This window comes from Gadus chalcogrammus, chromosome 17, assembly GCF_026213295.1.
Source record: "Gadus chalcogrammus isolate NIFS_2021 chromosome 17, NIFS_Gcha_1.0, whole genome shotgun sequence".
NCBI lineage: Eukaryota > Metazoa > Chordata > Actinopteri > Gadiformes > Gadidae > Gadus > Gadus chalcogrammus.
The window spans coordinates 3,404,205-3,419,090 of NC_079428.1; the positions used below are offsets into that span (position 1 = coordinate 3,404,205).

The 14,886-nt window shown below is 42.5% G+C and overlaps 1 protein-coding gene across 1 annotated transcript; it reads right to left on the bottom strand.

The window, feature by feature from the left end:
* Positions 1-1,553: 1,553 nt before the first annotated feature.
* On the bottom strand, positions 1,554-11,280 carry LOC130370401 (bifunctional endo-1,4-beta-xylanase XylA-like). Its single transcript, XM_056576159.1, has 5 exons — positions 11,192-11,280; positions 2,715-5,182; positions 2,558-2,622; positions 2,257-2,432; positions 1,554-1,753 (listed from the first exon to the last, which is right to left on the bottom strand). Exons 1-2 carry the CDS (start codon positions 11,278-11,280, stop codon positions 4,411-4,413), a joined length of 861 nt encoding a protein of 286 aa, XP_056432134.1. The 3' UTR covers positions 1,554-1,753; positions 2,257-2,432; positions 2,558-2,622; positions 2,715-4,410.
* Between the last annotated feature and the right edge of the window lie 3,606 nt (positions 11,281-14,886).

The following is a 14,886-nucleotide window of genomic DNA, read 5'->3' on the forward strand; positions in this document are numbered from 1 at the left end:
GTTGTTGATCCTCCAGTGGTTATTGATCCTCCAGTTGTTGTTGATCCTCCAGTGGTTGTTGATCCTCCAGTGGTTGTTGGACCTCCAGTTGTGGTTGAACCTCCAGTTGTGGTTGAACCTCCAGCTGTTAAACCCTCAGTGGTTGTTGATCCTCCAGTGGTTGTTGATCCTGCAGTGGTTGTTGATCCTCCAGTGGTTGTTGATCCTTCTGTTGTTGTTGATACTCCTGTTGTTGAACTTCCTGTTGATCCTCCAGTTGTTGCTGATCCTCCAGTGGTTGTTGGACCTCCAGTTGTGGTTGAACCTGCAGTGGTTGTTGATCCTCCAGTTGTTGTTGATCCTCCAGTGGTTGTTGATCCTCCAGTGGTTGTTGGACCTCCAGTTGTGGTTGAACCTCCAGCTGTTAAACCCTCAGTGGTTGTTGATCCTCCAGTGGTTGTTGATCCTGCAGTGGTTGTTGATCCTCCTGTGGTTGTTGATCCTCCAGTGGTTGTTGATCCTCCTGTTGTTGTTGATACTCCTGTTGTTGAACTTCCTGTTGATCCTCCAGTTGTTGCTGATCCTCCAGTGGTTGTTGGACCTCCAGTTGTGGTTGAACCTGCAGTGGTTGTTGATCCTCCAGTTGTTGTTGATCCTCCAGTGGTTGTTGATCCTCCAGTGGTTGTTGGACCTCCAGTTGTGGTTGAACTTGCAGTGGTTGTTGATCCTCCAGTGGTTGTTGATCCTCCAGTGGTTGTTGATCCTCCAGTGGTTGTTGATCCTCCAGTGGTTGTTGGTACTGAAGTGGTTGTTGATCCTCCAGTGGTTGTTGATGATCCAGTGGTTGTTGATCCTCCAGTTGTTGTTGATCCTCCAGTGGTTATTGATCCTCCAGTTGTTGTTGATCCTCCAGTGGTTGTTGATCCTCCTGCTGTTGTTGATCCTCCATTTGTGGAACCCCCAGTGTTTATTGATCCTCCAGTGGTTGTTGATCCTACAGTGGTTGTAGATCTTGCAGTGGTTGTTGATCCTCCAGTTGTGGAACTTCCAGTTGTTATTGATCCTCCAGTGGTTGTTGATCCTTCAGTGGTTGTTGATCCTCCAGTAGTGGTTTGTCCTCCAGTGGTTGATGATAGTCCAGTGGTTATTGATCCTCCAGTGGTTGTTGATCCTGCAGTGGTTGTTGATCCTGCAGTTGTTGAACCTCCAGTTGTGGAACTTCCAGTTGTTATTGATCCTCCAGTGGTTGTTGATCCTCCAGTGGTTGTTGATCCTCCAGTGGTTGTTGATCCTCCAGTGGTTGTTGGTACTGAAGTGGTTGTTGATCCTCCAGTGGTTGTTGATGCTCCAGTGGTTGTTGATCCTCCAGTTGTTGTTGATCCTCCAGTGGTTATTGATCCTCCAGTTGTTGTTGATCCTCCAGTGGTTGTTGATCCTCCAGTGGTTGTTGATCCTCCAGTGGTTGTTGGACCTCCAGTTGTGGTTGAACCTGCAGTGGTTGTCGATCCTCCAGTGGTTGTCGATCCTCCAGTGGTTGTTGGTCCTCCAGTGGTTGTTGGTACTGAAGTGGTTGTTGATCCTCCAGCTGTTGTTGATACTTCAGTAGATGTTGTTCCTTCAGTGGTTGTTGATTCTCCAGTGGTTGTTGGTCCTGCAGTCATTGTGGATCCTCCAGTGGTTGTTGATCCTCCTGTGGTGGTTGAACCTCCAGTGGTTGTTGATAATCCAGCAGTAGTCGTTGGAGAACTGGTAGTTGTTGTAGTAGTTGGAGTTTCTGCAAAAGCAAAATTCGAAGGTCAGAAAAGTTGTAATGCTTTTTGTAATGATTTAAAACCTCTTTAAAACAGTAACTCTGAAATGTATAGTGAAACAATGTGGTTAAATTCATCTGTTCATCTGTTTTACGATATCCAGCCCTGAAATTATTATGCCTTGGTAAAACAATCAGTGGTTGCTCCCTTCAAACAATATCCCTCTTTTTATGGGTCTTTCGTCAGATTTCTGCTTACTTAACGCACCTTGAACTGACATTTTCTTTGAATACTACTAGAATGTAGAAGACATGGAATTTGCCTCAGAAATGTGTGTTTACCAAAGAGTAGCACTTATTAACTTGCATTTCCCCTCAAAGTCCTGTCAAGCAAGTAAAACCAAAGTAAAGGGTATTTAATGAAGCCCCACATTTTTACAATTAACTGTCTGTATTCCCTGTGGTTGCTGTTATCCCAAATTGTAGGCAAACATTGTCATGAAAGATCCTGCAAAGGGTTTACATACCTGTGATCGTAATGGTTGTCGTATCTACAGTGAGGTTAGAGGTTATGTTTGGGTTGTTCAGTCCTTCGACCAGGGTACTTCGAACATCGTCAGCCTGTGGGATCGGTTGTGAAGAAGTTGGCTGAAACTCAAGCTCTACTTCTGCTTCAGTATTGGTCGATCGAGTCGCAGGGATCCTTTGTTAAAAGAAGAAAATATTGTTAGGTGTTGTCACATAGTATGTGAAAGACGGTTCTTGATAATTGAATTCTGTAACATTCAGGGACAGATTGAAATTAATTAATTCCTCAGTTAATATTACCTGAATCCGATGACAATTGTCCGAATGAACCGGTCGCCAAATTGAGCTCTGTAGATTGCGTTAAACTGAAAGCAAAATAAATGAATTCAGCATTCTAACTTTATATTTATTCAAAAAATGCGAATTAAATAAAAGAGTATTATTAATTTTTACTCACCGTTATCACAACTGTGGTCTCAAGTGCTTGATATTCGGGTGAAGTATTATTATTATAAGCAGGAATAAATATCTGTATTATCACTGCGGTGAAAACAAAAACTGGACGGGTAATTATTGGGGCTTCAGTGGTTGATGAACCTCCAGTTGTTATTGATACTTCTGTTGTTGTTGATGCTCCAGTGGTTGTTGATACTCCAGTTGTTGTTGATCCTCCAGTGGTTATTGATCCTCCAGTGGTTATTGATCCTCCAGTTGTTGTTGATCCTCCAGTGGTTGTTGATCCTCCAGTGGTTGTTGGACCTCCAGTTGTGGTTGAACCTCCAGTTGTGGTTGAACCTCCAGCTGTTAAACCCTCAGTGGTTGATGATCCTCCAGTGGTTGTTGATCCTGCAGTGGTTGTTGATCCTCCAGTTGTTGTTGATCCTCCAGTGGTTGTTGATCCTCCTGTTGTTGTTGATTCTCCTGTTGTTGAACTTCCTGTTGATCCTCCAGTTGTTGCTGATCCTCCAGTGGTTGTTGGACCTCCAGTTGTGGTTGAACCTGCAGTGGTTGTTGATCCTCCAGTTGTTGTTGATCCTCCAGTGGTTGTTGATCCTCCAGTGGTTGTTGGACCTCCAGTTGTGGTTGAACCTGCAGTGGTTGTTGATCCTCCAGTGGTTGTTGATCCTCCAGTGGTTGTTGATCCTCTAGTGGTTGTTGGTACTGAAGTGGTTGTTGATCCTCCAGTGGTTGTTGATGATCCAGTGGTTGTTGATCCTCCAGTTGTTGTTGATCCTCCAGTGGTTATTGATCCTCCAGTGGTTGTTGATCCTACAGTGGTTGTAGATCTTGCAGTGGTTGTTGATCCTCCAGTTGTGGAACTTCCAGTTGTTATTGATCCTCCAGTGGTTGTTGGTCCCCCTGTGGTTGTTGATCCTCCAGTAGTGGTTTGTCCTCCAGTGGTTGATGATAGTCCAGTGGTTATTGATCCTCCAGTGGTTGTTGATCCTGCAGTGGTTGTTGATCCTGCAGTTGTTGAACCTCCCGTAGTTCTAGATACAACAGCAGTTGTGGAACCCCCAGTGTTTATTGATCCTCCAGTGGTTGTTGATCCTACAGTGGTTGTTGATCTTGCAGTGGTTGTTGATCCTCCAGTTGTGGAACTTCCAGTTGTTATTGATCCTCCAGTGGTTGTTGGTCCCCCTGTGGTTGTTGATCCTCCAGTTGTGGAACCTCCAGTGGTTGTTGATCCTGCAGTTGTTGAACCTTCCCTAGTTGTAGATACAACAGCGGTTGTTGAATCTCCAGTTGTTGTTGGTCCTCCCGTGGTTGTTGATCCTCCAGGGGTTGTTGATCCTGCATTGGTTGTTGATCCACCAGTTGTGGAACTTCCAGTTGTTATTGATCCTCCAGTGGTTGTTGATCCTTCAGTGGTTGTTGATCCTCCAGTGGTTGTTGATCGTCCAGTGGTTATTGATCCTCCAGTGGTTGTTGATCCTCCTGCTGTTGTTGATCCTCCAGTTGTGGAACCCCCAGTAGTTATTGATCCTCCAGTGGTGGTTGATCCTGTAGTGGTTGTTGATCCTGCAGTGGTTGTTGATCCTCCAGTGGTTGTTGATCCTGCAGTTGTTGTTGTTGGTCCTCCAGTTGTGGAACCTCCAGTCCTTATTGATCCTCCAGTGGTTGTTGATCCTTCAGTGGTTGTTGATCCTCCATTAGTTGTTTGTCCTCCAGTGGTTGATCGTCCAGTGGTTATTGATCCTCCAGTGGTTGTTGATCCTGCAGTGGTTGTTGATCCGCCAGTTGTGGAACTTCCAGTTGTTATTGATCCTCCAGTGGTTGTTGATCCTCCAGTGGTTGTTGATGCTCCAGTGGTTGTTGATCCTCCAGTGGTTGTTGATCCTCCAGTAGTTGTTTGTACTCCAGTGGTTGATGATCGTCCAGTGGTTATTGATCCTCCAGTGGTGGTTGTTTGGCCTCCAGTGGTTGTTGATCCTCCAGTGGTCGATGATCCTCCAGTGCTTATTGATCCTCCAATGGTTGTTGGTCCTCCTGTGATTGTTGATCCTCCAGTTGTGGAACCTCCAGTGGTTATTGATCCTCCAGTGGTTGTTGATCCTGCAGTGCTTGTTGATCCTGCAGTGGTTGTTGATCCTGCAGTGGTTGTTGATCCTGCAGTGGTTGTTGATCCTGGAGTTGTTGAACCTCCCATAGTTGTAGATACACCAGCGGTTGTTGAATCCCCAGTTATTGTTGAAACTCCAGTGGTTGTTGTTCCTCCAGTGGTTGTTGATCCTCCAGTGGTTGTTTGTCCTCCAGTGGTTGTTGATCCTCCGGTGGTTGTTAATCCTCCTGCTGATGTTGATCCTCCAGTTGTGGAACCCCCAGTGTTTATTGATCCTCCCGTGGTTGTTGATCCTGCAGTGGTTGTTGATCCACCAGTTGTGGAGCTTCCAGTTGTTATTGATCCTCCAGTGGTTGTTGATCCTTCAGTGGTTGTTGATCCTCTAGTAGTTGTTTGTCCTCCAGTGGTTGATGATCGTCCAGTGGTTATTGATCCTCCAGTGGTTGTTGATCCTGCAGTGGTTGTTGATCCTGCAGTTGTTGAACCTCCCATAGTTGTAGATACAACAGCGGTTGTTGAATCCCCAGTTGTTGTTGGTCCTCCAGTGGTTGATGATCCCCCAGTGGTTGTTGAGCCACCAGTTGTGGAACTTCCAGTTGTTATTGATCCTCCAGTGGTTGTTGATCCTTCAGTGGTTGTTGATCCTCCAGTAGTTGTTTGTCCTCCAGTGGTTGATGATCGTCCAGTGGTTATTGATCCTCCAGTGGTTGTTGATCCTTCAGTGGTTGTTGATCCTCCAGTGGTTGTTGATCCTTCAGTGGTTGTTGATCCTCCAGTAGTTGTTTGTCCTCCAGTGGTTGATGATCGTCCAGTGGTTATTGATCCTCCAGTGGTTGTTGATACAACAGTGGTTGTTGAACCCCCAGTTGTTGTTGGTCCTCCAGCGGTGGTTGATCCTCCAGTTGTGGTTGAACCTCCAGTGGTTGTTGATCCTTCAGTGGTTGTTGATCCTCCTGTGGTTGTTGATCCACCAGTTGTTGATCTAGTAGTGGTGGTTGATAATCCAGCAGTAGTTGTTGGAGAACAGATTGTTGTTGTAATAGTTGGAGTCTCTGCAAAAGCAAAATTTGAAGGGTGGAAAAGTTGAAAAGCTTTTTCTAATGATTTAAAACCTCTTTTAAACAGTAACCTTGAAATGTATGGTGAAACAATGCGGTTCAATCCATCATATCTGTATTACCATACCCTGCCCCGAATTGATTATCCCCTGGTAAAACAATCAGTTGAGGTTTCTTTCAGATAATTTCTTTCGTGACATTTCTGCCTATGAGATTCCCAAATTGGTCAGAAATTATAATCTCACAGCCCATTTCACTCACTAATAGCTGACAAGTGGCAAAGCCGTGTCTAACAAGTTACACTCTTAAAATAGCTATTACATATTGCTTAAAGCACCTTTATCTGACATTTTGTTTGATACTAGTAGAATACAGATGACATGGAATTTGCCTCAGAAACAACAACACGGCTTCCAGAGGTTTCAAAGAAGTGTGTATTTACTAAAGTTTATCGCTTATTAACTTGCAGTCTTTAACAAAAGTTAAAGAATGGCTACTTTTTATTTCCCCTCACAGTCCTATCAAGCAAGTAACACCAAAATAAAAGGATATTTAATGAAGCCTGTAAATGTTACAATTAACTATTAACTGGTGTTGCTGTTATTCCAAATTGTAGGCTAGCGATGTTATGAAAGATTCTGCAAAGTGATAACCTACTTGTGATCGTAATGCTTGCAGTATCTACAGTGAGGTTAGAGGTTGTGTTTGTGCTGTTCAGTCCTTTGACCAAGGTACTTCGAACCTCCTCAGACTGTGGGATTGCTTGTGGAGAAGCAGTTGGCTGAAACTCAAGCTCTATTTCTGCTTCAGTATTGTTCGATTGAGCCACAGAGATCCTTTGTTAAAAGAAGAAAAAATTATTAGGTCTCGTCACATAGTATTTTTCCTTCATGAAAGACGGTTCTTGATAATTGGATCTTGTTACATTCAGGGACAGATTGAAATAAATTAATTCCTAAATTAATTTTACCTAAATCCGATGATAATTGTCCGAATGAACTGGTCGCCAAATTGTGCACTGTAGATTGTGTTGAACTGAAAGCAAGATACATGAACTCAACATTCTAACTTTATATTTGTTCGAAAAATGTGAATTTTAAAAATAATCTTTCAAGAATAATTTATTTTTTCTTACCCTTGTCTCAATTCTGTCCTCAAGCTCTGTATATCCGGGCGAGGTATTATTATCATAAGCAGCAATAAATGTTTCTGCTATTTCAAATTTGAGAAAAAAATTAAAAAGGGCTCCAGTGGTTGTTGAACCACCAGCTGTTGTTGATACTCCAGTGGTTGTAGAAATACACGCTGATGTTGATGCACCAGTGGTTGTCGAAATGCATTCTGATTCTGCTGATATGGTCATCGGAGTGGAAGCCAATTGAAAGGCAACTTTGTATCATGCATTTGGAAAAACACATTACGACGTTACTTAATATGAATAGGAACTGAAGATAATCATGCTTAAACATATCATGTATAAGTCATACACACGCTTTTATTTTCTAGAGCTGAGCCAGGATATTTGAATATTTGGATGATGGTTCATTAGATAGGTATTTAAATCTCAGTTTAGTATTAAAGTATTTGGTGTAAATTAAAAGATATGAGCAAATATGTAAGGCTGCGAGATTCCCGCAGGCAGAGAATGCTTCTCTTCGCCTCCTCCGTTGATGTTTCATTCTCAAAATGTAATGACTGAATCATCCTTCATTAGTATTAGTGGTTTGACGACTGGCCGTCCAGTGTGAGAATTAGCAAAACTGACATAGACAGACGTTTAAAAAGCTACGTGGAATAAGGATAATATTTATTAAATGTTTTAGGGTTCTGCTCGGGATTTAGTTTTCCATGCTGGCACTCCAACTCGTCTGTTTGGTCCATAAAAGTAAAAGGATTGCAGCAAGAACCAGGGTTAATGGGTTTAAAAGGGTTTCAATAATGAATGTATTTAGCAGCTATTTCTAAGTTGGAAAAAGGCCCAAAAGCTCTCCCTACTAATAATAACAGGTCCTTATTTTAATAAACTCGGATAGAACAGGAGCAATTTTTTTCTTATATGGTGATCCGTCTCCTACAATAGCGCTTGCATGATTTCTCTTTTTCAGTTGAATAGTTCTTGTACAGCCATGCAAATGTCGTAGAAGCGGCCCTAAAAGCTTCTCTTATTATTGTATGAACCTACCCAAAATAAAGAACCATGCAGATTTTCTCCTTCCCAAATCCATTCTGTTTTCTTTTTTACACTAAGGATGAAAGAAAACATTCAACATTATTAAATCAATCACATTTATATTGTAACTTTTCAGTCAAGTAGGAGACTGAATGCAAGAGTGCAAAAGTCTGCAAATAATAAGATCATGCAGTTCTTAGAATGTAATTAAACGTAAAAAGATCAAGGACTCACCTTTAACTAAACAATTTCCAAATGTATGTAGCGCCTTCTCAAATAAAAAAATATAAATCCTGACTGAATGCTTTGATTGGATCCCCTTGTCAAACTCTGTGCAAATTGCTAGTGAAATGTTAGCACACACACTTATATAGGTAGGTTAATATGACGTGCCAAGAGTTTTTCTAACAAGTGTTTGTTTTTCCGGTCTGAAAACTATGAAAGGAATATTTGATATGATATGGACAGCTTGCAAAAATGTTGATCATCACAGATTCATTGTCCATGTTTATCAGATTATTCTATTGTTGAATTAAGGTGCGTTTCTGCGGCATTCCTCATGCCTGAAGAATCACAATCCTACTGTTTGGTAATGTTAAGCTGGTGATTAACTGATTGTCATGGTAATTGTGGGAGTGGCTCCCTTGATTGGGGTCACCTATGTCAAACAATAACTGAACGGGACAGGCTACCGTTCACCCCAACGCTTGGGCTATCCCTCAACAAGTGAGAAGGACCAGAGCTCGCCAGGAACCCAGGTGAGTCAGTACTCACGTGGCCGAAAGCTAGTTGCCTGCCAGCTGTGATTCACTACCACTTATGTGTCTCGACTCCTGCCTAGACAGAGAGCCATTTTCAATATACCAGTGGGGTCGTGACACTTGGCATTCCCTATATTCAGAAGATATACAAGTCTTACATGACAAACACATATTTGACTTGCAGAAAATGTCACCTGTAAACTTAGACAAGTAGCAGAAGGCATTTGTCTATTCCTTTGGATACCTGACAAAATGTTGACACATTGTGGCACGAGGTCTAGTAGCCGCTGACTAGCCCACCAACTTGCTGTAGGGGGTGTGTAGCCGCGCTGTAGCAACGAAGCCTCACGGCAGAAACGGCATGGTGTTGGCTGAATAAACAGCAATAAACCAAACCAATAACCTTTTTTGGGGGTATTATTTTTTGTTTTTTATGATTGAAACAGCGTTGCAGTGTGTTCAATCTGCTCATACACACATGCACACAAAGTCAGAAGTCGAAATTGTATCAATTGCATGTTTCCAAAAATATTTCAGTCAAATTTGCCCAACATCTATGCCACACTGAAGTTCAACGCTTTGCCTAATGTCAGAATGCCACTCATTTCTTTAAAGGGGACTATGCAATTTATACTACAAGCTATTTATTTTTAATTTAAGACCAGTTCAGGCCAAAGATTCGCCTCGCAACTGCTTGCAACCCGCAACTCCTCGCGACGAGACGGGCTGAGACGCGCTGAGACGTTCTAAAAACCGGGCAGTTCACATTGCTGCAACGGGCCGCGACGGTGGGTGGTTTCCCTAGCAACTGCGAACGCTCTGGCACAGCTGTGAGACACAACAGCATCAGCATCACTTGCGTTTACTAACGTCAGCCTAACTGACTTTGGTTTGCGATTAGTTAGGTTTGCGATTATTTTTATTTTTATTTTTGTTTGAGAGTAGGCTAGAGTTACTGTGTTGTCATACTCCACTACTTCTGCACTGGAGTAAATCGTCGGAGCTTACAGTTTGCTAAGATTAACCGCTGACTGGATATTGCATTTTCCGTTAGTTTAATTTCTGTTTGATCAGTCTTTGTTTACCATCGGCTCAACTACTACTTGGAGATGGATAACTTAATTATAAACAGACCTAAACAGGTAGTAATGTTAGTGAGAGTGAAATGGTCGCAGTTTTTGAAGTTGCTCTGATCATGAAAAGGAGAAGATGGCGAGTTAGAAAGCTGAGAATATGGAGCCGCAGTTGGGTACTACAGCGGCAGAAACAGGGTGCCTACGCCAATCTGCGTAGAGAGCTGGAAGTCGGGGATATGTCAGCTTTCTCAAATTGTACACGTCTGTCCACGGTCATTTTCCATCATCTGGAGGATTTGGTGAGGCCTTTAATACAAAAGGCGAACACAAATTTCCGGGACTGCATTTCAGCTTGCGAGAGATTGATGAGAACTCCCCGCTTCTTGGCAACAGGTAAGTGAACATTCTGTCATATTACAGTTGCTCTTAAAAACTGCAAGGCATTTGGAAATTGTAACAGATGAGCGCACAAGTTTATAGGTCCATATCTATACGTGTTAACTGTACTCTTGGGCTGGCTGTAATGCGCGCTCGCTGTTAATTGTTGCGCAGAATCGTAACCAATTGAAATTCAAATGGGCCCACAAAAAAGGCCACGATAACGATAAATTCCACAAAATCATGTATCAATAATAATACTTCCTTTTACAAACTCAGTCAAAGCAATTCATGATCTGATATTTCTCGGAAGTCCTAGATCCCCCCCAATATCAAACAGCCTACATACAACCAATCATATAGTGCTGCTGTCAAATGCATATCTCATCTATTGGCTTTTCATTTAGGCCTATAAGTATTCCTGGTCAGTTTCATGTCAACCACAATAAAATAGACTTTCTCTAGGTGAGAGCTTCAAGAGCCTGGCCTACCTGTTCCTTATGGAGCACTATAATGTTTCAGAGACATGTTTAATCCCAGAGACATGCAGCACCATCAACAGTGTCTTAAAGGATGACTACCTGAAGGCAAGTTCTTTATCGTGTGTAAAATAGCATTTAGTGACACTTTTCACTTTTGGATCAATGTATCTAGGGTGTAATTGTTGTTACAAAAAAAAGAAAAGAAAAATACTTCATGAACCAATATCAATGTGTTTACCAAGTACTCTTTGCACCTCTCATCTTGTACTTTAAACAGCAGCCCTCTTTAACGTTTTACTCACATCATGTCAATGAGGTCTGCTGTTTAAAGTACAAAATTCCACACGAAATGTAATCCAGTTTCAAAGGTTTACTGAAAAATGTGCGCTCCCGTGCCTAATGAAGCTTTCCCGCCTCTTTCTTTTACCGCCTGCGACCTTCTGAACCTGAGGGGCGAGGCAGGTGCTGCCTCGCCCCTCAGGTTCACTGCACTCCTCCAGTTCCACATCCTCTTCCTCATCCAGTCCGGCCACATTATCGGTTTCTCCTTCATCAATCTTTAAAAGAAAAAGAATATATCAATTCAAATTACACATTATTAAAAAATTAAATCTTTGTTTTTCAGTTCCCCAACACCAGAGAGGAGTGGTAGAAGGTGGCAAAGGGATTCCAGGACCAGTGGCAATTCCCTAACTGCCTTGGTGCCTTGGATGGGAAAGACATTACAATTATCCCTCCACCATCCTCTGCATTACATGTGCACAGATGCTGGTGCTGTAGCATGGGAGTGGGACAAAATTTAATCATGTGTGTGGGTGTAATTGACAGTTGTGTATTATATTTAACTGCTTTATGTTTCATATTCCAGCATCAATTGTATATAGTTGTATGTAGACTATTCTATTATCCATCTCCAAGTAGTAGTTGAGCCGCTGGTAAACAAAGACGGATCAAACAGAAATTCAACTAACAGGAAATGCAATGTATCCAACTAGCGGGTAATCTAAACAAACTGTAAGTGTCGTGTTCTTGTTGAAAGTAGTTCAAAACGGGTCACTTTTTTAACTCACTTTATTTGTTAAAGTATTTCGTTATGGTATCTATGAAGCGAAAGGGAGGGAATTGTATCTAACACGCTTGGAGAAAAACACTGTAGAGCTATTTCAAGCCCCGAGGCTTAGGCACGAGGCTCTCTGTTCTTGCCATGTTTCTGACCTCCTCTGGCTCCGGGCGCGGAGCTTGTATCAAGTAGGCGTGGCCTATGTGAAGTGGGCGTGGCATGTGTGGAGTAGCCTATGTGACGTCTTAGCTGCGGCTTCCGCGTCTGTCTTAAAAATGCTGCCTTCTGTGGCTGGGGTAGATATTACAGCTTGTATGTTTGATCCTGCTCCCTTGTTGCTATGCTGTGTGTAGTAATTACAGCTTATGTGCTTAATTTACGTAACATAAGCTCCAGCTATTTACTCCAATGCAGAAGTAGTGGAGAATGACAAGACACAGTAACTCTAGCCTTCTCTAGCAGTGATACAAAGTAGGCCTGTCGCGATATGCAATAAATCAATTAATTGCGCGATTAAATTATAATGAGCGATAATTCTTTGCCGGCCGCAATAATTTCCATTCGCACTCTTTTTTTAAATCATTGCTTTATTGGCCTAATCTGAGAAGAAATCTATGCCATAAACAGAAATATTATAGGCCTTTCTTACACGGGTCTTCTCAATGCCGTGGAACGCTCCGTTCACTTGCATAGATAGTCCGGTAATTTTTTGTCAACCCCCGCGTCTTCGTTTGCTAAGCAACGTCAACGTCTTTGAAGGACTATTTCTTTGCTGATCAACACTACGAATGCTGCTAACGAATAAATTGTAATATAGAACGGGATGATGTAGTATAGAACGTCGCCGGTCATTATCTAAAATAAGCCCCTTCAGGGTGAAGCAAGACACCTCCGGTGCGCGCCGGTCGCCTGTTCGCCCTGTCGGGGCTTATTTTCCCGATAGTGACCGGCGTTCTATGCATTATATTTATATACATTATATATATTTAGCAGGGTAGGCCTAAGTAACAAATGTCGGGTTGAAATCGGGCTCCGGCTCATAATTACAGGGCACAACGAGTAAACCCCCTCGTCAAGTGTCAGTAGCCGCGTTGACATGGACACATCTGTTCCGCATAGATTTCTATGCGGAACAGAAAATGATCATGTATACGCCTCATTCGGAATACAATTATCTGTTCGGCATATATTCTATGCCGAATAGAAGAGGTGGTGTAGTCCGTTTTAATCGCCATGTATGCACTGATTCCGAATAGATTGGGGTTTAACTCAGAGCAGCCGCAGTAGTTCGCAATTGGTCCACTGAGCTCCGTCTGTACTTTTAAGCACACCGAACTTCACCGCTGTCAAGGAAAGTGGATTTATTGCCTGATTCACGTCTTTGTTATCACTCCGTAAAAGTAGTCCGGTAAGCGTGTCCGGTTGCTAAGCGACGGGACATGGGTGTTTATTAATGACTTGTTCGCGTATCGTAGTGTCCGCGCGTGTCCGAGGTAACTATAAATGAGTAGGCTACTAGTAGTACTTTTGCAGGCTGAACGTTAAAATACTTCTTAACTTAGAGAGATGGCAGCTGCAGTAGTTCGCAATTGGACCTTCGAGGATTCCTGGTCACTAAATTCCTGTAAGACCACTCTCTCCCACCAGTCTTGGCTGCAGACTCGCATCCAAATTACTCTTGTTTACGGCGGAGCTTAAGGTAAATATAAAGATCTGACGAGAAATTGACGTTGCTGCGCTGTACTCCTCCTTCTTAATTGAAGGAGCAGGCAGAGAAAAGCTCTCTCCTGCTGTGCTTTCATTAAAATCAAATTTAAAATCCCCGACAGTGATAAGACATCGCCGTCGGTCCAGAGATGCGTCAGGTGTGCGCGAGAGACAGAACGGACACTTTTGTTACTGCCATGTATACAGTAGCCTACATTCGGAACACATTTTAGGAACAGAACTATGCCGCATAGAATTCTATGCGGATCAGATGTGCCATGTAAACGCGGCTATTAACTTGTTGCATTGTCTGTGTGGGAGGCGGAGTCCTGGCGCAATCGTGTTTACATCCTTTTTATTTAGTGTTTCAATTTTATTTATTGTTTTTGGTGGTGTTTGGTTTTTATTCGAGAGCATTTTTTGTTAATAATAGATTGTTTTTGGTTGTTTTGTTAATTTATTCTGGATATTTTAAATGTCTTCCAGACGGCCAGTTCCAGTGTTCTTTAAAAATAAAGGTTTATTGATCTTCGAGAGGGTGTACTTAATCATTATATTAGTTGAAAAACGGCAATATTATCGCTTATCGCAATAATTCCTGGGGCAATTAATCGCCCAGAAAAATTTGTTATCGTGACAGGCCTAATACAAAGGCCCATATATGTTTTATAAGTTTTACTTAAGATGTTCTAAATAAATACCTTTTCATCCACGTTGGACAGAGAAGCTCTCTTCCTGATATATGGCTCCAGGAAAGAGAGCCTACTTATGAGCCATTCCTGCCTGCCAGTTCTCCCACCGGCACTCCCTGATGCTGGTACCGTTAAAATACTGTTAATCAGCTCAAGCCCAACGTTATCTACCATTGTTGTTCTGGAAACAAAGATAATACTGTTAGCATTTACAACTTGTATTTAATAAGCCTATATATCGGGCTAAGTAGGCCTACAACCTAAGCTATACCTTTATGAACAGAACATAAAAACAGGAAACGAGGAAAAGAAAAACAAAACATTAAAGGGGACATATTATGAAAACAGCACATTTCCTGGGATTTGGGGTTTTGTTGTGGGTATATGGTGCTCCCACACGCATACAAACTTTGAAATAAGTCTGTACATGATTTTTTGAGTGAGATACGCATTTCTGGAAGCAGCCCGCCTTCAGTTACCAAACGAGCGAGTAAGTTTCGGCGTATATAATATTCACATTTGGCTTCGACGGCGGCCGGCAGCTCCGGCGTGGGGAGCTCGGAGGCAGTCCGTCAGCTCAGCTCCCGGAGTAAAATCCTTTTCTTCTCCATGTCGCGGTTCATGGACTTCAGAGAGTCAATGCCAAAGTTCCTTCCCCCCTATTCTTCTCAACCATGGCCGA

Coding starts and splice junctions, on each gene's coding strand:
- LOC130370401 (XM_056576159.1), bottom strand. CDS start 11,280: ATGTGGCCGGACTGGATGAGGAAGAGGATGTGGAACTGGAGGAGTGCA. Junction 5,183..11,191: donor GCACCTGCCTCGCCCCTCAG/GTTCAGAAGGTC, acceptor CAACCACTGAAG/GATCAACAACCACTGGAGGA.